The 23,854-nt window shown below is 47.2% G+C and overlaps 1 protein-coding gene across 2 annotated transcripts in view; it reads left to right on the top strand.

Moving 5' to 3' along the window:
* The window catches only part of KCND2 (potassium voltage-gated channel subfamily D member 2), a 432,385-nt gene that overhangs the window by 401,575 nt on the left and 6,956 nt on the right, over nt 1-23,854 (top strand). Inside the window, exons 4-7 of one of the 2 annotated variants that reach the window (XM_005305656.5) lie at nt 13,537-13,635; nt 15,240-15,335; nt 17,733-17,792; nt 22,493-22,740. In XM_005305656.5, the coding sequence (XP_005305713.1) occupies nt 13,537-13,635; nt 15,240-15,335; nt 17,733-17,792; nt 22,493-22,740 (503 nt within the window). The remainder of the gene's footprint in view (nt 1-13,536; nt 13,636-15,239; nt 15,336-17,732; nt 17,793-22,492; nt 22,741-23,854) is intronic. The other variant, XM_024109035.3, reaches the window with a different exon arrangement.

Raw genomic sequence — 23,854 nt, 5'->3', positions numbered from 1 at the left:
AAAAGATCATTAAAATGGACCAAATGTATCTGTTGGTAAATCTGATAGAGCTAATTTCCAGTGAGGCATAAGAAGCTTCCATGTTGCAGAGTTCCTACCATGGAATAACATTAATATTACTATGTTTTGAGCTGGTGCTACATCTAAACATTTATGAAATTCGGGGGACTAATCTATAAACATAAATTCAAAAGACAGAAGAAAAGCAAAGAGCTCAAAAGAGATGTATGGAACCTTTATCATCATGGAGAAAGAAGTTGGACACCCATAAGAATGTGAGCTGATGGTCCATTTGTTGGCAAGTTTAAGACCGAAGACTATGGTGGAATTTTACCAAAGCAGCTAAAAGAGCCTTCCTAGTTCAGATATTTTGTACTTTCCCCAAAGATTGCAAAAATTCACAGAGCACTTCGTCCGCATTTACAAAACGTCAGTGTCCTGGGGACTAAGGGAAGAAATGGAAAGTTTCACAGTAAGGAGGATGGTTTCCTGTGGAAGAGTTTAGTCGTCTTTCTTTTTCCAGGCACTGCTGCTCAAAAGGAGAGTTGGACGAGGTTTGTGTTGGCTGAAAAAAGGAGTATCTGACAAAACATTCTGGTAACAGGCAGTAATGAAAAAATGTTGTCTTCTCTTCCTCTTGTGACGTACAGAAACCATACATTCTCCACCTGGCACCTCTCGGGGACTAAACTTATATTATACTTCTGTTAAGTTGCATCAATGCACTCTGTCAAAAGCAGCCAAATATAAACATCTCAGAACAGTTCCTTTTTGGCAGCATATTATATGATCATTGGTGCTGTGACAATTTTAAAAAGAAGCAGCAGGATTAATTACTAGAACAACCAGCAGTGTTTATTGGACACGCATTTGCTTGGAAATCCACCTGGAAATGAAGGGAGCATGTTATGAAACAAAGAGGTCCCCCTGTTCCTTCAGCCTAAAACCTAGCACCAGGGATTCTCTATTTCATAGAGTGCCAGCACTAATACCCTCTCAGTGTTGGAGGGACAAGGGAAAAATACAGAGGAGCCACTGTGTTCTCTCCTTTCTGTGAATTGAGTAGCATTGCAGACATATTTTTCTACCATCCACACTCTATAGTAGATGGAAGTGTATGATCCCATTTTTGTGAACCACTCATTTGTGTGGCAGTCACCTCTTACTCTTCTCAGTTCCTTCTTCATGCAGAAGACATGCTGTGAACTGCTGTGCTCAGACTCTTCTCTCTCAAGCTCACACTTACCAACCCAACACCACTTAGAAATCTTCTCAGATACTGGTTGGCAAACTATATCTATTTTGTTTCACATCTCCCAGGAAGATTGAGTGTGGCAGCTGGAAGGCCGTTGCCCTGACAAAGAGAGGGAACACAGATGAAGGATTAGTGTTTAACATTTTGAGCCTGCTATCTTCCCTCAAAGGTCTGAACCAAAAGATCTGAATTTTTAAAAGGTGGTTTTACATGGGATCTGACTGAATGATTTATACAAGCAATTCCCTCAAAGAACATTGTAATAGACTTGACAAGTCTAGAAGCTATGACATTTATTATTGTTATTATTTTATTTGTATTATCTTAGCACATAGGAGCTCAAGCCATAAAGTTCCCATCAACCCCCAATGACACCCAATATTTGACAGAATTCAGAGCTACCGAAAGTGGGCATTCCCCTGCCATAGTCCATATACCCATAAACACCTTTGAATGCATCTTATTAAAAAAAAAACCTATCATAACAAATGTATGTAATTTTCCTGTCCTTGGATGTAAGGTTTTTTGTTTTTGTTTCAATAACAAAGACACTCTCTCTTATTTTTACAAAGACACAAAAGTGTGGAAGAATTTAGAGCATCAGGTTTCAGAGTGGAACTCAGATTTTATTTTGGTTTTTATCTATACTAGCAACCAGCAATTTATAGAACTGATCTTGAATAAGCATATCTTCCATTCCGATAGTTTTGCAGCCTTAACTTAGACAATGAAATTATCCAGCCTCCTCCATGAGAATTTATTGCATAATGTATAGTGCTTACAATCCTTTGGCTGGCCTAAGTCTTTATTATTTCAGTTGTCGGGACGGTGTGAAGCCACCAGGAGCAGTGAACTAGTTATCTTTTAGGGTCTGATCCAAAGCCCATTGAATGAAATGAATGGAGTTCTGTTCCCTTCAGTGGGCTTGTGATCAAGCCCCCTGCGAGGAGCATTTTCTAGAAGTTAAAACATTAGAATGAAAGTCAGGATATCTGGTTCCTGGCTCTGTCACAGATTTGCTGTGCAATCTTGGGCTCTCCAGTCTGTCTTGCCATCCATGCAAGCTGGACTTAGTGATAAATGATCACTTACACCAAAAATCACAAAATATTCAGGTTCTTCCAGTCCCAAGAGACCAGTCACTCACCCTAGATCAATTTGTACCTTAGATCTTATACCAAAGACAATGCCTGTAGCCAATCCTGTAATTAACGAAATGTTTATTAACTAGGAAAAAGAAATAAGCGTTATTTACAGGTTAAAGCAAGCAATCATATATGCAGTCTGTGATTCAAAAGACGACAGATATGTAGTAATATATCAGCATTGAATGTCTTTTTAGGACTTAACCCAGGTTGACCCTGGGGATCTCTGCTTCCTGTTTCTCAATGCCAGCCCTTGTAAGAATCCAAATAACAAAGATGATAAATCTTCATGTTAGCTATTTGTATTTCCCTCTTCCACCATTCAAACCAATGGGCTGAAGCCTTCTGTACTTCTCCATGGGTGAAAGGGGCAATCAATAAAGCTTTTGTCCTGCAATGGCCCACTTAATTTTTGATAGTCCTCCCAGATGGCCAGGGAGAGCAAGTCTTCCCGTCTGAGTTCTCAAGTTCAGAGCAGGATTTTTACAATTATAAAACAAGCTTATATTTTACCTTGTAAGTAAGATTAATGGATGCACCAATTTACAAGCATTTCATATAGTTTAAACACTAAATACATTCTTATAAGACTAATACCTCTTTTGAACAGAACTAAAACAGGTGAGCTGGTTTGGTTTTCAGCTATGAGTTTCAGTTCTTATCTAATGCCTATGGCCTTGGCCACAGCTGGCACTTGGTTTACCAGCATCATACCTGTAACCATGTGTCACATGCTGCAAGCAGAATTGTCTCCATAGTTGATTTCCACTATATTTCTCGGATTCCTTGGCTGGCTGCTGAGAAGACTCTCTCTCCCTTTGGAAGTATGAGGCAGAAAAAGAAGAATAATTTCATTCCTCAGAGCTGATCCAGATCATGACTGGAGAAGATATTTGACTAATGCAGTGACACTGTTGTCTCTCCCCATGCGCACTATTCCAGGATCATATTATACTAGTAGGAGTGCAACAGTAAACAAATGGGTTGGAGAAGAACTATCACCCTATTTTCTGAAAACTTCAACCTAGTAATTATTGAGAATGGAAAAAGTCATATTACCTCAAAACAAAACATCGAACTCTCTCTTCTACTGCAGTAGCTCAAAGCTCTTCACTTGAGCTTATAGTCTACTAACGAAGTTCAAGTTTGCTAAATCATTGTTCTGCACATGGCTTTAGGAACCAGAAATCTTTGGATTGAGCATGAGGACAAAGTCAAGCTCACTTTGATATACAGGGAACCAGTCATAAAAATTCCTGCAGGAATTGTACTGAGGACTCCAAACTTTCCAGGAAGCCAACAAAGCGAAGACTATTCTGCAACTTCTGCTTTCGGTATTATTGATCTTGAGAGTCTTTTCTTTAAACATAGGGTATCCCCTCCATTGTTAGCTTCCCACTGTTTAGTCTACACTATGTGACTCAATAATTCAAACTGACAATTCTACCAAACATTTCTTAGGGAAGCTCAATCATCTTCCATCCATCATCCTCCACCCACAGTCTAGCACCTCCTCTGGACAGCTACCAGAGAGTGGTCCTACTGGGTTCCAGAGAACTGGGCAGGCGCAAGCCTGCACACGACTAAAGGACCCTCCCCCAGCCTATGAGGAGGATCCACTGAGCCCGGGACTCAAATTATTACGGGGCAGGGAGAGGAACAGAAAAAGTAACAAGGACATGGTGTGACGGTCAAAGGGTCAAAAGTAGGGAACTGGAAAGGGACACCAAGCAGAAAACCTTGGACAGCACCCACTGCTCCTCGAAGGTGTCAAGGGAGCCAGCGGACACCGCCCAGGTGAACTCTGCCCAGATACGTGAGCGGAGAGAGGAACGGAAATAGGACCCACAGTCACAGAGAACCCCTTCAGCCAACATCCTCTCCCTGGTGTTATAGATGGCCACTTTGGCCATCAGTAGGAGGAGGTTGACTTGGAGGTCCCGCGACTTTGTGGGGCCATGGATAGGGTGTGCATATAAGAAAAGGTGGGGGGAGAAGTGCAGCCAAAAATGCAACAGTAGGTCTAGGAGGAACGGGAAAAGGGGCTGCAACCTGGTGCACTCAAGGTAGACATGCGCCAGTGTCTCCCTCATGCCGCGAAAGGGACAGGCATCAGAGACAGGGTGAGCTATGGGACCAAGGTGGAATATAGGCTGACCCACCGGGGTTTCTCACCCTCAATAGATGGCAATAGGTCCCACTACTTAGTATCGGGGTGGGACACGTGGGTAAGGATATGGAGAGGATGGAGCATGAGTGTGTACATATGTGCCCTTGGTGCGGTTCAAAAGTGAACCGGCTGCGGGACCTACAGCCAGTTCAAGGTGTGTGAGTGGAACGGCCGGGGGGACTCACGGGGAAAGGGCCCTATGAACAGATCTGGAGGGCTTGAGATGTGGGGTGGGCGGGGAGCACCCTCCTCCAGGACCCGCTTGAGGTAAGCCTGAAAAGCGGGCGATAAAGCTGCCCTCACCGCCTGAAGTATGTACTGTGGAGTTCAAAGAGTGGAGAGCCCCATGCACTGAGCGAGTGACAGGGGATCCACCCAGGCTCCCTGGGCATAGTCCAGGAGGTCTCTGATTCTGGTGACTCCTGACAGGACCAGCTGCTGGCATACCGAGGGGGACTCCACCACCTGCACACCAAGTTGGGGATTGTGTAGCAGGGGCTCCACGTGGAAATCTACCTCCTCAGTGGCCGTCACGGACCTGGTTGCTGATACCAGCTTCCAGGTCTGAAGGAGGTCCAGAAGCTCATAGAGGTCTCGCGGAAGACCTCTCGGATGGAGATAAAAGAGCTGCCGGTCATATCAGAGCCCTTGGAAGCAGCGCAGGAAGGCGTGCACCAACATGCTCCACACCGGACTACCTGCACTATAAAGAAGTCTCTGCAGGGCCTGGAGGCGGAAGGCATAGATTTGAGTGCAGAGGCAGATCAGGCCCTGTACTCCTTCCTCCAGGAGGAGACTCAAGACCCTGCAGAGATCCAGTGCAGTCCTGGCCAAAAGAACTCCAGGACCACCTTCTGGAGGTAGGCCAGGAAATCAGGATCAGGGTGTTGAGCCGATGCCAGAGCATGGACCGGACTAGCTGATTGAACACCACTGCCCTCCCCCACAGGGAAAGGCACCGGAGTAGTCCTGTCCACCTCCACAACTGCTCAAACACCCTGCCCTCCAAACCTTGCCAGTTCTCCGTCGGAGAAGGATGCATGGTGGTAAGGTAAACGCCGAGATAGAGCAGCAGATCCGCACTCCACCGAATGGCCTGAAGCCTGGGTGGAAGGGTGCTCACCTGCCACTTGTCCCCAACCACCAGGTCAGAGCTCTTGACCCGGGTGGAGAAGGCCATCGAGTAGATGGCCTGGCAAGCCTACACCCGTACCAGGTCACCCAGGACCTTGACCACGAGAAGCACGTCATTGGCATTCACTGACAGGATCAGCCACAACTCTGGCTCACAGAGCACCAACCCCATCAACCTCCTACAGAGGATATGGAGGAAGGGCTCGATGGTCAGAGTGTACAGCTGGCCCGACAGCAGACACCCCTGATGCACCCCTCACCTGAAGCTGACCGGTGCGGTCAGGGTTCAGTGGAACTTAACCAAACACTCTGCGGAGGTGTACAGCACCTGGAGAAAACTCACAAACTGGGGTCTGAAGCCGAATGCCCACAAAGTGCCCAGGAGATACCCATGGTCCACTCTGTCGAATGCCTTCTCCTGGTCCAGGGACAGGAGGGCGAACAACAGACCATCCCTACACCTGAGCTCTAAGAGGTCCCGGACCAGATATAGATGATCAAAGATGGTGCGGCCCAGGATGGGGTAGGTCTGGTTAGGGTGGACCAGGTCCAACAGCACAGACTCCAGCCACAGTGAGATGGCTTTCACTACAGCTTTGTAATCTGTGCTGAGGAGCAAGACGGGACACCAGTTCTGAAGGTTGCGAAGGTCCCCCTTCTTTGGAAGCAAGGCGAGCACAGCCCGCCTTCACGACAGAGGGAGGACCACGCTCCCCAAGGACTCGGTCCAGATAGCGACAAGGTCCGGGCCAAGGACATCTTAGAACATGCGGTAGAACTCCACAGTCAGCCCGTCCATGCCCAGAGATTTATTAGTGGGCATGAGATGGATGGCTTCTGAGAACTTGGCCAGAGTGAGAGGTAGCTCCAGCTGGTCCCGGTCGCATGCGCTGACAATTGGGAGTCTGTCCCAATGCACTCTGCAGGCTTCGCCGTTGGTCGGATCAGGGAGAAAAGAGTGGCGTAGAAGGCCCTAGCCCTTCCATGCATCTCCTCCAGATCCATGAGGGGGGCACCATCCTCTGCCAAAAGGCAGGTCATGTGCTTCTTAGCTCCCATCTTTTTCTCCAGGGAGTAGAAGAAGCAGGAGCCACAGTCCACCTGAAGGAGATGGATACAGGATCGAACAAACACGCCCCAGCACGATGGTCCTCAATGGCTCGGAGCTTCTCCTGGCATACTCCACAAAGGGATGGATCCCCAGGGCTGGCGGCTAGACGCCTCTCCAGCTCCAAAATCTCCTGCTCCAGCTGCTCTATCACCACATCCCTCTGCCAGTGTATTCACAACAGAAGAGCCAGACATGCACCTTCCCCACGACCACTGCGCCGAGGGAAAGGCATGTATCTGCACTCATCAGGACAGCCAAAACTCCCGGAAGGACGCCACGAAGCCCACATCCTCCAGCAGGCTATTGTTAAAGTGCCAATAGGCCAGCCCCAGCCTCTTGAAAGTCAGAGAGGCTGTCACAGCCACCAAATGGTGGTCAGAGAGCATGGGGCTGACTGGATGCTGGAGGAGTGGACCTGCAAGAGGTGATGGTGAGATAAATAAATGCGATGCAACCAGGAGTGATGCGCCTGATCTGCTTCCACCCAGTCATAAGTAAAGGTAAACTCATCGGCCGAGTGGTGGTTGTGCCAGACTTCCACCAGGGAGCAATGGCCTATGATCTCCTGGAGGACGTCCGCGGTGGCCGGGCACTGCTCGGCCCCGAGCGGTCCCGCTCTTCGAGGGCGGTGTTGAAATCTCCGCCCAGGACCAGGCACTCACGAGGATCCAAGGAGCTGAGGAAGGCGGACGCCTGCTGAAAAAAACTCACCTGCTCTGGGCCCGATGTCAGGGCGTAGACATTGACAAGGTTCAATGTCAGCCCCTCCACGCGTGCCCGGAGGTGCAGTAGGCGGCCCGGCACAACCTCAGCAACCCCCAGCACCTCGAGCCATAGGTCGGGGGAAAACAGGGTGGCCATTCCAGCAGTACGAACTGTGAGGTGGCTAAAATACACCGTCCCCCCATTCCAGCCACCAGCGAGCTTTTCAATGGCTGGATCCGTATGGGTCTCCTGCAGGAAAACCACAGAGTACCCCCCGTCCTGAAGGAAGAAGAGTACCTGGCAGCTGCGGAGACCCATCCTACAGCCCCAGGTGTTTAGTATGACGAAGGTGATTGGTGCCATAATGAGGGCTGAGGAGGATCCTCACAGGAAGAAATGCTAACGGCCTCCGTTGGACCCTGTAACAGTCTGTGACCAACCCTGAAAGCCATCGGAGAGTCACGAAAGCTGCGGGCCTGCTGGTAGGCCATAGCATCCTGCCTCCCAGTCCCTTTACCCTCCCCCAAATGGCCCTTATGGCCTGGAGGATATGATGGAAGTCCCTCCCCCACCCCCAGTGCTGGAGAGCGAGCTGCACCTTATTCCGGGAACCACAAGTGTCCAGGAGAAAGACGCGCAGCTTGTCTCACAGCACATCAGGGGCTGGGGTCACAGAACTCTGGGCGTCCTCCGGCCAGATCTCCATGGCCTACTGAGACAGGCAGGCTGGGAGCAAACCCTCAGCATGGTGCCTGTTCTGCTGGTGCCACACAGTCCATCTCAGACCCCGGAATGGGAGGGGGGAATGGAGGGAAAATAGCACCCCTAAGGGGTCTGGTGAGGGGAACACGAAAACCGGCCCCTGAGGGCTATCGAACAGAAATGGAAACAAGATGACCCTGGGGGTGGCAATAACATGGGTGGAAGGAGAGGAAGCAGGAATGGCATCAGGGACGGGAACGGGACCAGGATCAGGGGCAGGGGCCGGGGCAGAGTTGAGATCGGGGGTCCTGGCAGCCAAGCTACTGGGTTGCGGCACCTCTTGACCGGGCCTGTGGGTCAAGGGAACGGGAAGAGGGCCCTCAGTGATGCCAGGTTCAGGCGCCATAACAGACTTAGCACCTGCAGCCACGCATCAGGGAGCGGGGTATCTGCAGTTGGGCCCCCGACCGGAAGGGAAGGCAGCTGCCCTGCATTGGTAGGAGGTGCACCCAGTGGCTCGAGGCCTGGCCGCTCAGCACCGGCCGTCGTCTCAGTGGGCTTGGCAGCCATGAGCAGAGTGCCATCCATGGCCGGGCTGGTGGACGAACCCAGGGGCACCCCCGAAGTAAGAGTGGTGGCAGCAGTCAGGGGGAGGGGAGAAAGGAGAAGAGGGGGCGGCGTAAAGGAACCACTGCCTGGATCGAGGCCCGCTGGTCATTGGGGTCAGACCCAGGGTCTCGATCGCCTCAAAAATGGAGCAGAAGTCCCCACCCACTATCCCGGGGTCCTCCCCGCCAGCGACCAAGTCAGCACTCACCTCGGTGCCACTGGAGAGCGCAGATGATATGGGGATGGGGGGGGCTCCATCTGAGGTCCCCACAAGAAGGGACTCCAGAAGTGGGGAGATTCTGCCCCCTATTGCTGCCACGACTTCCCCAGCTGCCTCTAGTTGTTGGGCCTTATCGGGGGCGCGATGGAAGGCTCTACAGCAGCAACGCCCCTCCGCATCAAGGGGGAGGTGCTGAGCCCGTATCTTCCGCTTGCCCCACTTCCCCTGGACAAGGACCCAGCCCTCCAAGATGTTAGCGGAGGGGTGGGGCCAGGGGGCAAGGACGATGGTACTGGAGGTCGGAGAGGTAATGAGGGGGGGGCAGAGCAGGGAAGGGAAAGCTCCCCCTGGGGCGGGCCCTCTTCCATGCCCGGACGTGGCTTTGCTGTCCTCTCCTCCGCAGACCCTGCTGAACTACATATGATGGAGGTGGGGCCCGCCTGCTCGTCTGGGTGCAACGGGGAACTACCCCCGTGGCCCGAATGGAGGCAGTGGCAGGCAGGGGAGAAGGAGGGATGACTACTGGTGCCAGGTAACCAGGGTCGCTGGTGGTGACAGGGCTGGTGCCCTCCCGGGACTCGGGGCTCCCAGGAGTCCCACGGTGCCGGGCCAGGGGCAGACGTGCCCTGTCGCCCAGCAGAGGTAACCCTGGGGCCTTCTCTGAAGAGTAGTACACCCGATACCAGGTCACCTGGGGGGCACCAAAAAGGACCCGTCACACGCCGGCGGCGGCAGTTGAATCTGCACCTGCCAGCATAGGCGCCAACCTCTCATGGCGCCAGAAGGTGCTCATGCCCCCCACGCCCCCGGCCCTACCCCAACTCCACCCCTGCCCTGCCCCTATTCCAACCCCTTCTCCCAAAGTCCCCACCCCAACTCCGCCCCCTCCATGCCCCTATTGGACCCCTCCCCAAATCCCCACCCCAGCCCCGCCTCATCCCCTGAGTGCGTTGCGTTCCCCCTCCTCCCTCCCAGCGCTTGCTGTGCGAAACAACTGTTTTGCAGTTCAAGAGTTGGGAGGGACGGGGGGAAAGCGGGCATGAGGCATGCTTGCGGAGGAGGTGGAAGCGGAGTGGAGGCGGAGGTGAGCTGGGGTGGGGCGGGGAGCTGGCAGTGGGTGCAGAGAACTCACCAATTTTTCCCCGTGGGTGCTCCAGCCCCAGAGCACCCACGGAGTCAGTGCCTATGCCTGCTGGTGGAATGAGAGGACGTGACAGAGGGCGGGGTCCTTGCAGCCTAGCAGGAGAGGGCTGATCACCAACAGGGGCTTCCCCAGGGAAGAAAGGAAAGGCAAAATGGCAGCATTGAGAAAGAAGGGTGGGACAAAGGTAAAAACCACCTGTACCCCCAGGTCTTCCAAAGGCTCTAGGGGGACGTACATGCCCCCATGGCCAGGCCCTTCTCCACCACTTCCTGGGCAGTAGTCTCAGATGCCAGGAAGACGACCACCTTCCCGTACATCTTAGAGGCTGCCTCCAGGGCCCGCACATAGGTCTCGACATGGGGCGAGGTGGGAAACAGGAGGCAGCGGATGCCATGCTTCCTGGTCAGGGTGGGAAAGGGGCCCCTGCTGCCAGGAATGGAACTGGAGGCAGTGGCAGGGGTAGATGACAAAGTGGCGGGCAGAGGGACTGCCACCACCTGGGCATATGGTCTGGGTGATGGGGGAGGGATGCCCCCAGAGCTGGTTGAAGGAACGGCAAGGGATAGGGCAGGGGGGCCATGGCCAATGGCAGGGCCACAGTGGAGGGTGCAGCCCCTACTACGTAGGGGCTTGGGGTGCCGAGTGGGGCTTTTGACCTTTTTCTTCCTCTGCCCTTTCTGTCAGTCGAGGGGGGGGGGCTCCCCAAGAACAGAGGAGATAGGAGGCATGGCAGCAACAGAATCCATACCCATGCCTGCCGCCGGTACCCCAGCGGGGGCAATGGCAAGCAGTCTGGCAGCAGCGGTCAAAAGGGAAGCCTCAGGGACAGATGGGAGAGCAGGTGGAGGAGAGGCAGCAGGGGCAACCCTGGGGGGGGGCCCACCTGCCGTTTCCCCCACCATTCGCAGAGGGGACAGGGACGAGCACTGAAGAGAAGGGGGAAAAAAGAGAGGGAAACGGGAAGAGGTAAAGCCAACCACTCCTCCCCGCTAGGCTGCAGGCAGGGGAGGAGGGCGCCAAGGAGAGGAGGGGCTCAGGGACAATCAAGGCAGGAAGGGGGGGGGGTGCGATCACTGACACGTGGTGGAAATACCGGCTCCTCTGGCTGCACTGGGGAGGGGAGTGATCACAATATCATAAGGGGGTGCAGTGAACAAAGGGGCTCAACAGAAAATGGGAAGGGGCACAAGCGCATGGCAGGGACATAGGCGCATGGAGTGAGGGGGCTGAACAAGTGGGGGGGGGACAACAAAAGGCGAGGGGAGAAAGGAACGGGCTGGAAGCAGACTGGGGCCAGGGTAGGAAACCCACTGGGACCAGCAGCAAGGGCCAGAGCAGGGCAGGCAAAACTAGCAAACACCAAGGGACTGGAGCGGGGCAGGCAAACAAACAGAAAGTGCCAGAGGACTGGGACCTGGGCCGGGAGGCAAAAATAGGCAGCAAGGGGCGGGCGGGACAGGCAACACAGGGAAAGGGGGCAAACTGCTGTGGGGAGGCCTGTGGGCAAAGAAGAGGGTGGGTGAAGCCCACCTGCCGAGAGCAGCAGAGGAAGGGAGGGCAAGTCCAAGGGGATGGGAAAGGCATGTGCGCTTGCGGTTTAAAAGCCCTTGCTCGATGCTGCAAAAGCCAGGTGGATAAAGGCCAGGCAAGCGGCAAAGTCCAGGAGCGGAGAGCAGTCAAAATGGTGAGAAGGGGTAATGGAGGGGGGTGGCAGCGGTGGTGGTGAGGGTGGTAGATGGACTGGGGGAGGGCTCAATGTCTCCCCCCCCACCTTCCGAACAACAACAAGAATCACCACCACAGGAGTAAAGATGTTAAAGTCACTCAGTCTTGTGAAAAAAACTCTCCACAATGTCCTGCAGTAGCTCCAGGTGTACCACGCACTGCAACTCCTCTTCCTCTTCCTCACACCAGCAGCAAGTTCCACAGCAGCAAACAGCCAGCCGAGAGAGCCCCCACAGATGGTAGCAGGGTCCCTCACTCCCCCTCTGGGGAGCAGGCCAGCAGGACTCCCCAAGGAATAGCTGCAACCAGCTGGTGAGGTAGCGGGAAGCGGGGGTCTGGCCCAGACAAAAGCTAAAGAGGATGCTCTGGGCCCAGTAACAGCAGCTCCACACCCACAAGAGAATGGTAGAAGACAGGCATATCAGCCCTAGAATGGTCAAGACCCTGTCCCCAGGAGCTGAAAACATCTTATCTCAGGTCAACAATGGACTCCCGAGTCCATTTAAGGATCTTTAAAAAACCCTTTTTCTGGTGAGAGAGAATGAGGAGAGATGGAATATAAGCTGTGGCAGGAAGAAATGGCTTCTCCTAGGTGTAAGGCGGCTCTCTGCCCTATAGGGGAAGCAACCACGCTAACAGACTGTTTGGGTAAGGACTGGCATCCAGAGGCCAGCATAATGAGGCAATACCCACCCAGGGAGAGGTATTCTCTTTTTGTGTGGCTGAAAAGTACTTCTTGGCCTCCTTTTTACCTTGTAAATACTGAAGAATAAAAACTCTCCAGAGTGGGACAGAATTACTCCAGGTGTGCCCTCCACCCCACCCCACCCCCACCCTCCCAGAGAGGGAATTGCTGAGCCTGGTGAGGTAAAGGAGGTGCTTTGCCACACTACACAAACAAGAGCTAATCTGGCCCATCCTCTCTCAACAATTTGTTGTTTACAATTTCAAGAGAATGCTCAGACTGGGACAAGTGGTGATTCGTATTAAGTACCTTTATACAGGTAGGCATAAACAAGATGTAACAAACGCCTTGCAGCAAGTAGAAGGCTTTAGAAAGGGCTATCAGGAACTCAGGAATTTAGCTTTTCTGTGTACTGACGCCTTTCTCTCTCATGGTTATACATATGTTTCTCTGAAAATTAGGATGATCTGAGGAACTATGGAGGTTCTTCGTGGCTTATAGAGAGTTGAAATGTTATGTTCTCTTGGACCATTGATCTGTCTTTTGAGGAACTTTTAAGTGAAGGATTAGAAATGACATAGGTTGAGATGGAAGCAACATTCCTGACCTGCAAGACAGATATAGAAGTGACATGATCACTGCCACAGAAAAAGGAAAATATAACTTGCCTAATATTATGAGAATATGTATAATCATTTATCCAAATCATTGTTCCAATTGGCTGATTCGTGGAAAGAAACAAAAGCTGCTAGCTAATTTGCAGTTTAACCCGGAAAACACTCTTCTGATTTGTTGCCTGAATGACCATCACTTTAGCGATTATGACATTGGTATTCAGAAACAGCAGATTCCAATGAGCTGCTTTCTATAAACAGACTAATGGATACAAGTAGAAGTGCCACCATTTCTTTTTGTCTCCTTCTTTGCACAGAAAGCCAGACTTGCTAGAATTCGAGCAGCAAAGAGTGGGACGGCTAATGCTTACATGCAGAGCAAACGAAATGGCTTACTGAGTAACCAGCTTCACCAGGTAATATATTTATGTAATTCAGCTCCAGAATAGCTACTTAATAATAGCACAGCTGCCATTTATTCTATTTATCATCAGGACTAGTCAATCTGACTCTATAAGTAAGACTATCAATAGAAGTAGGTTAAAGAAGGACAAATTGAACTATTATTGTTTAAGCAAGATTACAGGACTGGATGACAGTGTATAAAATAACAGAGGATGGGATGGTTCACAAACTCTGGATTCAAATACATCCCAAACTTAAACTGAAGTTTGGTTCAAATAAAAAGTCCATAGTTATCACTATCTCTCTGAGCCAAACCAAGACCCTGCATCTGGGCACCCTCAAATTTTGGAAAAATGTTGATCTAGATCTGATCTTGATGGTCTGAGAAATAAAATTTTAACTACAAATGTGCTCAAGCAACTAAATATAAATCTGGATTTTATACATCCCAAAGTTTGGAGTGTTGGGACCTAGAGGACGTTTTATGCCCATCTCTAATTTCGACATTTGATATAGTCCCATTTTCATCCCAATTTAGTTTAGTGCCCTCTAATGAATAATGATAAAAGCATTTAATAAATCAGGAAACGTTTTCTACATAATTCTTCATTCTGTGTCTGTAACATCTGCTGTACACTTTCTGAACTCAGTGGTTTGGGATTAGTCAGTGACATGATTTTTTTGTATAAAGGGTAATACCACAAATTCTTCAGCATTATTAAACAATCTCAAGAGGAAATAAGACAACTATATGCAATTTCTTTTTTAAAAAAGGCCCATACACAGGGGAAAATCTTTTACCATCAGTTAGATTTATGACCATTGAAGTGTGTGCTGATTTTACACTCAGCACCTTAACATGATGATTACATCTGTAAGTTGCATTGTTCTAACTATACACAAAAGGCCATCCAGTTCCGGGCACCACACTTTATCAATGATGTGGATAAATTGGAGAGTCTAGAGGAGAGCAACAAAAATGACAAAAAGCTTAGCAAACCTGAGCTATGTGGAAAGGTTTTAAAAACTGGGAATGTTTAGTCTTGAGAATAGAAGACTGAAGAGGAACCTGATAACAATCTTCAAATATGTTAAGGGCTGTTATAAAGAGGACAGTGAATAATTGTTCTCCATGTGCACTGAAGATAGAACACAGAAGTAATGGGCTTAATCTGCACCAAAGGAGATTTAGGTTAGGTAATTAAGGTCTGGAATAGGCTTCCAAGGATGGTTGTGGAATCCCCGGCACTGGAGGTTTTTAAGAACAAATTGGACAAACACCTGTCAGGGATAGTCTAGGTTTACTTGGTCCTACCACAGCCCAGACTTGATGACCTCTTGAGGCCCCTTCTAGCCCTACATTTGTATGATTCTGTGGAAATGCTGAGGTTTGAGACATTCAAGAAGGGTTGCAAGGAAAGCAGAGAAAATATTTTGATTAATACACAAAAAAGACATCATGCGCAAACTGATTTATTTTATATCATGTAGTTTTGCCCTGATAAAGCACTGCAGATATACTGCAGTATACATCCCCAGTCTGTTTTCATCTAATATTTGGCTAAGAGACTTTTGTTCACAAATGAAAATAATAGAGAATTCTATGTATTTACAGTCCAACAAGGAGGAAGAACAGAACTTTCTTAGCAAATCTGGCTCTTCCTTTGAAACACAGCACCACCACCTGCTTCACTGTCTGGAAAAAACCACGGTAAGAAAATGGAATCAGTGTCTTCCTGTAAACCTAATTTTGGTTTTGTAGTAGCTTATTTCTCCTAATTCCTCATGTTACAGTCCTTACCCAGGACCAAAGGCTATTTTATAGATTGGGCTGATTTAGAAATTTTCTAGTTTATTTTCATGCAATGTACGTAGTAACATTTAAAGATCATAGGTCAGATTCTCAACTGACATAAGGACATTAACCTTAATGGGACACCCCAATAGGCTCCAGCTAAGGATCTGGATTTATATATATTTATACAGAGAAAGGGTTAGTTTATGATTTGCATGTTTATACACTGTGCTGCAGTAAAGTTTCTAGGGATTCCATCCTCCAGTCCTTACTCATGCAAAATTCCCAATTCAGGCAATGCAAGCTTTCTCCTTAGCAAGGATTGAAGTTCTGGGTCTTTAGGTTCAATCTTATGAGTTGCTGAGCACCTCCTGTGATGTGAGCACTCAACTCCAATTTAAGTGAGTGCAAGTTGAGAGTACTCACCATCTTAATCTGCAACTTCATCCTCTGAATTGAGATGCAGGTGCAGTGCTACTGAATCGTTTAGCCCAGGGGCGGGCAAACTTTTTGGCCTGAGAGCCACATCGGTTTCCAAAATGGTATGGATGGCCGGTTAGGGGAGGCTGTGTCTCCCCAAACAGCCAGGTGTGGCCTGGCCCCTGCCCCCTATCTGACCCTCCCTCCCGCTTCTCACCCCCTGACGGCCTTCTACCCCATCCAACCCCCCGTTCCCTGTCCCCTGACGGCCCCCCAGGACCCCTGCCCCATCCACCTCCTCCCTGTTCCCTGACTACCCCTGGACCCATGCCCCGGACTGCCCCCCACCGCCCCATCAACCCCTCCCCTCAAATTTCTGACTGCCCCCTGGACGCCTGCCCCATCCAACCACCCCTTCTCCCTGACTGCCCCCAGAACTCCTGCCCCTGACTGCCCCCAGCTGCCCCATCCACCCCCCCCTCCTTCCTGACTGCCTCCTGGGACCCCTGCAGCCATTCAACCCCCCCCTGTTTTCCCTCTGACCCCCCCAACCCCTATCCACACCCCTGCCTCCTGACGACCACCCCGAACTCCCCTGCCCTCTATCCAACCTCCCCTGCTCCTTGCCCCCTTACCGCGCTGCCTGGAGCAACGGTGGCTGGCGATGCTACAGCCGCACCGCCCAGAGCACCAGGGCAAGTATCCGTGCTGCACAGCTGGAGCCAGTCACGCTACCGCGCAGCACAGAGCACCAGGTCAGGCTGCAGCTCTGCAGCTGCGCTGCCCGGCAGGAGCTCACAGCCCCGCCGCCCAGAGCATTGCGCTGGCGGCGCAGTGAACTGAGGCTGTGGGGGAGGGGGAACAGCAGGGGAGGGGCCGGGGGCGAGCCTCCCGGGCCAGGAGCTCAGGGGCCGGGCAGGAGGGTCCCGCGGGCTGGATGTGGCCCGCGGGCCATAGTTTGCCCACCTCTGGTTTAGCCTCAGCTCTGACAGCCCCTTACAGGAATAACTGATATAATTCACAACCACCAAAACACACCTGCTTTGGTTAAAAACTTCCAAGCAGTCAAAACCAGATGATTGAGCGCATGTGTTTACTGCTTAATATCTGGATAACTATACAGCCATCATGAATGTTAAATTAAAACATAATTACACTTCAGTAATATTAATAAGAATGAGGTGTGGGCACCAAGTGGTTAAGACGCTTGACTGCAATCCTGAAGGTTGTGGTTTGGAGTCTCACTTGATCTCACACTGAGAGATCGCCTCAGGTTCACCCAACTGCAAAGTGGGTACCTGATCCATAGAAGATAGGGAAGTCCAACACAGTTGGATATGATGCTAGCCATACCATTCCCTTGTTTATCTTAAAGGTGTATTGCCTGATGATCCATATTGACTTTGAATATTAACAAGCCATATGTCTCATTCACAGATAAAATATTTCTGGTCAGAAATGTCACAGAGGCATTTCTGTCAAGTATCAGAGGGGTAGCCGTGTTAGTCTGAATCTGTAAAAAGCAACAGAGGGTCCTGTGGCACCTTTAAGACTAACTGAAGTATTGGGAGCATAAGCTTTTGTGGGTAAGAACCTCACTTCTTCAGATTCAGGCTTGCATCTGAAGAAGTGAGGTTCTTACCCACGAAAGCTTATGCTCCCAATACTTCTGTTAGTCTTAAAGGTGCCACAGGACCCTCAGAGGCATTTCTGTTATCCTGATCTTTATTGTTTTTACATCATTTCCTGTTTATTTCCTAAGGAACCTAAGGACATGAAGAATAATTACATTGAGTGTAACCTATGTAAATGTAATAATTTCACATTGGGAAATGGTAAAATAATCTATATTTGTCCTTGTATTTTCTCTCCTGTCACCATATTGCCATGTAGGGTTTATCTTATGTTGTGGATGATCCCATCTTATCAATAAGCTGTTCAACACCATTTAAGGTACAATTTACAAATTTAGCTCTGATTTTATCAAATGTAGATGCACCTAACAAATTATCTGGTAGTGACCATCAGTATGTACAATACTTTGCCATTTCCTGACAAAGAGTTTAGATCATGTTGACCAGAGATGGGCCCAAATTCCAGATTCAAACACTCACATTTTAAGTGCTAGAAATCAGAATTGGGATCTGAATTTTGTGGCTGGTGTCCATCTCTGTGGTTGACATGTTACAAGCTAAATGTATGAAGGTGCATTACAGCAGAAAAAAATCAGAGATTGTCTATATGTGCACAGGCATCATGTCTCATCATTTGGAAATTTAGCAAACTATGTTAAATTTCCCTCATACATTGCTCAATGCTCATCATATTCATGGAATCACAAGGTTAGAGAATCATGCATTTGATTTTCATGAATCAAAGGTTTACAAAAAAATTGTGGGGTCCATTTTCCCCCCAAAAATGTAATATGTTACAACATATGTGGCTGAGTTTCAAGATGAAAAATTGCCAAGTGGTATTTTCTAGTCATTGAATAACTTCTCTGTGAGGTATGCACATATAGCACAAAGTTTTGACGTTTTGTCTTAGTTTTATTGTTTAATGTTGGACTTTTATGCACTGCATCTGCTGTATTCAAAACAGAAAGTATATGCAGAAGCGTTTTTTATTGCTCCTGTTCAAGTGAGAGCATAATAACAATTTCTCCATTACACACGTTATTAAATTAAAATACAACTTATGTACGTGTATAACTTCATATTTTTATTTTCACAGCCTGTTTATTCAATTGCCTTGTAATTAACATGGTCCAGTTGTTGTTTGTCATTTAGTTACTTATGTGTCATCTTTCAGGTGCTTATGCTTTTTACATGCTGTCTTTTTTAATATTCATTTCTGATTTAAAGTACAGTATAGCACAAACTGTCTGGCTTTAAATGTATATTACAAAGGACTCGCCTAACAACCTATCTCCCCTACTAGAGTTTTATCCTTTTGGAACACTTTTGAGGCATACCATAGTAGAACTATGGGCATGTCTATACTACACCCTAAGTCGATCTAACTTACATCCCTATGGGGTGTGAAAAAGCCTCCCCTCCCCCAAGCGATGCAAGTTTCACGCTGTCCTCACCGGCGCTACGTTGGCAGGAGATGCTCTCCTGCCGATATAGCGTACGCTTCTCACCAAGGTGTAGTAATTATGCTGACGGGAAAGCACTCTCCCGTCGGCACAGCATATCTTCACCTGAGGGGCTACAGTAGCATAGCTTCATCAGTGCAGCTACACCGACGTAGCGCTGTAGTGTAGACTTGCCCTCAGTCATAGACGTCTGCTTTGGACATTGCTTTCCGCTTGAACTTTACAAATGAATTCACAAACTTTCACCTTAGCAACAGGCCTGGTCCAACTCTCAGAAAACTGAATAGAAAGACTCCCATTCACTTGGATGGGACTTGAATCAGGCCCAGAAGCTTTTCCATCTCCCCAAGTTATTAATAATGGAAAACTTGATCCTTTTTTTTTCTTTTTTAACAATGGCTCTTCAAAAAAATGTATAGTAAAAGCCTGATCTTATTTTATGGAATATACATGATATTTATTTGCTTTTCAACAATTTTCTTGAGAGATAAGGTGGGTGAGGTAGTATCTTTTATTGGACCAACTTCTGTTGGTGAGACAGACAAGCTTTCGACCTTACACAAAGCTTTTCTTCAGAACTGGGAAACTAACTCAGTGTCACTGCTAAATACAAGGTTTGAAAAGATATGCTAAACAATCTGTTCAAACCTTGTATTTAGCAGTAACACTGAGTTTTTTCCACCCAGACCTGAAGAAGAGCTCTGTGTAAACTCGAAAGCTTGTCTCACCCACAGAAGTGGGTCCAATCACCCACCTTCTCTCACTAATATCCTGGGACCAACATGGCTACAATAACACTGCATACAACAATTTTCTTGGCTGTTGAGTCCTACCTCCCAGATATGTGCACACCCACAACACATGCAGGTAATTGCTTAGGAGCAGGGGTATGTATTCTATTTGTAACTGATCAATTGATAAAGTCAGATGGCCAGATCATGCCTTCCCAAAAGTTAAGTGAGAAAATGCAAGTTTGGGAATATTCATTTTATGGGGTAAGGAGTGTTTGTTTATTCAGGGTGGAGATAAAACTAGCCACACACCTTCTAAGCCTCCCTTCCTTCTTTGAAGACAGTGGATACTAGCTACAAGGGGGTTTATGCAGAAGGACTTCTTCAGCATCCAACAGAGGCCACTTTGGCTCCTCTACCCTCTTTCCAACATTTTTAGGCCATTGAGCCTTTCATCTCTTTTCATCTTCTTTGAGAAGTGCAGTGGATGGCAAGTTATGGCCTGTAGCTTTCTTCTTTGAAATTACTTTTGTAATGGCAACACTTGTATTCAGAGAGGTATTTTTTACAGGATATCTTTTCAGCTAATATTTAACAGTTAATTTACAGCTCACAGAAGAAATCTGGACTTATTAAATTTTAATTATTTTAGGCTTGAATTCCTAAATGCATATTTTAAATCCAATATGTCAAAGTTCATTGTATGACAGTAAATTAATATATCCCATATGCTGGAAACTTGACATGTATAATTCAATATATTTGTTTGAGCCATTGTATAATTTCAAAATATCTCCAGTCTATATTAAAAGTTCACTCTTTAATAGACTATGCTAATTGAATTCTGTTTGATAGCTCCATAATAGCTTTAGGAAGCACAAAACTGTTTTCTATTGGAAAACTACCAGAGATCTTGGCAAACATACTGGAAGCCCCCATAACCTGAAGACAGTTATTAAGTAATTTCTCTCTCTGTATCCCATATCCAGACTCTAATTGCATTTGAAGTCTTGTTTATGAACATTAACTGTGTAAAGTCAATTTTCAAGGAAGTTACACAAGCAGTTCTTTCTCCTTGTGTCACTTGAAATCATTAGTCTTCTACACCATTTCCTTCCACACAAGATGACACCTGACTATTATATGGGTCAGGGAGGGTATGAGGGAGAGCAAATAGCAATGGCATGCTGAACAAGTTATTTCCAGTTGTACCAAACATTCAGCTGCCTTAGGAAATTACTGTGCTGGTGCTCACTTTGCTGATGAATATGTACTTACTTTCTTCTACTTATGCTATGTTTCTTTTGGACAACATGAATGTATTCACAGAGTACCTATTGGCATCTGAATGACATTCCATGTTAGTAGATCCTTCTTTAGGGAAGGAAATAGTTTTCCTTATCCTGGGGCTTGTACACACTAGCGCTTACTTTGGTATAACTTAAGTTGCTCGGGGTGTGGAAAAGCCTCCCCCCGAGTGACACAAATTACATCGACCTAAGCGCCGGTATGGACAGCGCTTTATCGGCGGGAGATGCTCTCCTGATGACATAGCTACCGCTGCTCGGGGAGATGGAGCAATTATCGCGATGGAAGAGCTCTCTCCCAGCAGCATAAAGTATCTGCCCTAGCAGCGCTACAGCAGCACAGCTACATTGGTACAACTATGCCACTGGAGCGATTCCAGTGTAGGCTAGCCCCTAGTAAATGAAAATGCAGAGAACCAACCCAATTGAAGTAAATGGGATTATGTGGAGTGTAAACCAGTGTTTCCCAACTCAGTGTCAAAGCATCTGCAGTTGGGAATGTGGAAACAGAAGTTGTCTCAAACAATCCAAAATAATGGGATTATAAGCATCAGCATCCTGCTGTCCATTTCGTTTTGGGATTCTACCTTAATTCTATGGCATATATTCTTACAATGTAAAACCACGCCACCAGTTTACCCTTCTTGGTGTGCAGGTAAACTGTGGCAGTCACAATTTTGTGAGTCGAGCTTCATAATCACATACGAAGAGTCGAAGTACAATGGCTATTACTGTACTTGGAATTTCCATAGGCCACCCACTATGATGTGCCTTAGGAGTTCTGTCTATGTTGGGATTAAGCAAAGATCCCGTGAATAAATACTATTTCACTGAATTAAAGGCTTTGTCTTATGAACTAATTTAGATATATTAAGCTATTATAACTAGTAATAGTAACCTCTGTAGAGAATGTTTGGTATTTATTTTAGCTTCTTTCCAATGGACACTACAGTTAAGGTTGCATTTTACTTTTTGATAAATACAGGCTTATTCCTGGATCGTGCAATGTATTGTTTCAAGTCATGATTTCACACCTTTATTTTAAGATGACATTTTACAGACTGAATCAAAAATTAAAGTCAGTATTATTGTACTATATTTAAACATAATCATGGATGCTGTTACTCCCATTTAGAGCATTTATATAAACAGAATTGAAAAAGCCTGGAAAATGTTTCGAAATTTTTTTATCGATTACACAATAGCCCCTAGTAAGAATATCTGAGTAATGTTTTGCCATCCTACAAAAAATTTTGCATTAACTTTTTGAAAACTGAAGTTAACAGTTTGGTAATTTTGACTCTGTATTGACACTTTTAATATATTCAACCCATCCTGATATGGGTTGAAAATTGCAATCCTTGTCATTTTCCCAGACTCTGGTTGTGTAAAATTAAGCCATTAAGCAGGCCCTAATACAGTGGATTTTGACAATCAGCATCATGAGTGTTTTCAATTATAATCCTATCTTTTTGTGTGTGTGCTTTTACCATGTTTTTGATTGCTCTGAACCAGAATCACGAGTTTGTGGATGAACATGTCTATGAAGACAGCTGCATGGAGGTATCCACAGTCAATCGATCCTCAAGCGACAGCCCCTCTCTCTCTTCCCAACAAGGCGTTACCAGCACTTGTTGCTCACGACGACACAAAAAGACTTTCCGCATTCCAAACACCAATATAACTGGCAGCCGCCCAGGCAGCATACAAGAACTTAGTACCATTCAGATCAGATGTGTGGAGAGAACATCTCTATCTAACAGGTATTTCTTTTAGTTTTAACAGCAATCTGAGATCCAATGCTATGGCAAACCTTTGCTCAGTAAGGAAGAGGTCTAGATTGTAGTCTAAGTGGGAAGGTGTTATTTGATGCAAATTCAAAATAAGTAAGCCGCATTCCTTAGTATTAATGGGCAAGTGGCTGTCCATTCAAACAAGCATTTATTTTCTTGAGTCTTATTGGGTAGAGGTTCCTAAGCCACACAAGTCTTGAAATGGCAGATCAAGGTAAATAATATGGCCCCAGAGCCTGAGAGGCTTTGCACCTCCAACTGCTATTGGGATTTAGTCTTTGTTTAGCAAACACTTATGCAAGACACAGAAAAAATATTGTAATATTTATTATTTGTATTGCAATAGCACCTAGAGACCCCAGCTGAAATTGGGACCCAGGTGTTCCAGCTTTTGTACAAACATATAAGAGACAGTCTCTACCTGGAAGAGTGTACAATTCAATTATACAAGACTGAAAAAGGGGAGAGTATTATTATTCCTATTCTTAGATGCGGTACAAAGACACAAGAAGATTGTGACATTGTGAAGTTCACAGAGAAAGTTTGTGACAAAGCTGAGACTTGAAACGAGATCTCCTGAATCCCAGTGCAGTTCCCTAGTCTTCAGACCATCCTTCCTCTCTAAAACTATATAATGAATGAGAAAACTATAAACCCTGGCTAGGGACATTATTGGAAAAATTAGAAAAAATGTAGCTCCAGAGGCTAGGGAGCAAGAATTTCCTTATCTTCTCTGCACCCTCATGTATAAAGTACTTGGTTTTGATATTTATGTGTATGGATACAGTCTTTGAAAACATCCGGAAAGTCATGCTAGACTTAAAAGTGTTTGTATGTTGAACTGAAATATACCTTCATTTAAAAAGCATCATTTTCAGCACAGTTTGCTATAGAGATTGATCTTAAGTGAAATTTTGAATAGCTGGCAGGTAAGAAATTCACTGCCATGAGCAACCCAGAAGCTCCTTGACTTGCAGCTGAGGTAATTTTTTCTGCCATTACTCAAGGGTGGTGGAAGGGGACATATTCCTGGAGGTTTAATCATGACCTAATATTTAATTAAAGATTAATCTTTAATTCCCGG

This window comes from Chrysemys picta, chromosome 1, assembly GCF_011386835.1.
Source record: "Chrysemys picta bellii isolate R12L10 chromosome 1, ASM1138683v2, whole genome shotgun sequence".
In the NCBI taxonomy this organism is placed as follows: Eukaryota; Metazoa; Chordata; order Testudines; family Emydidae; genus Chrysemys; species Chrysemys picta.
Note: the sequence above shows the minus strand (reverse complement) of the source record. Positions and strands in the feature narration are given on the sequence as shown.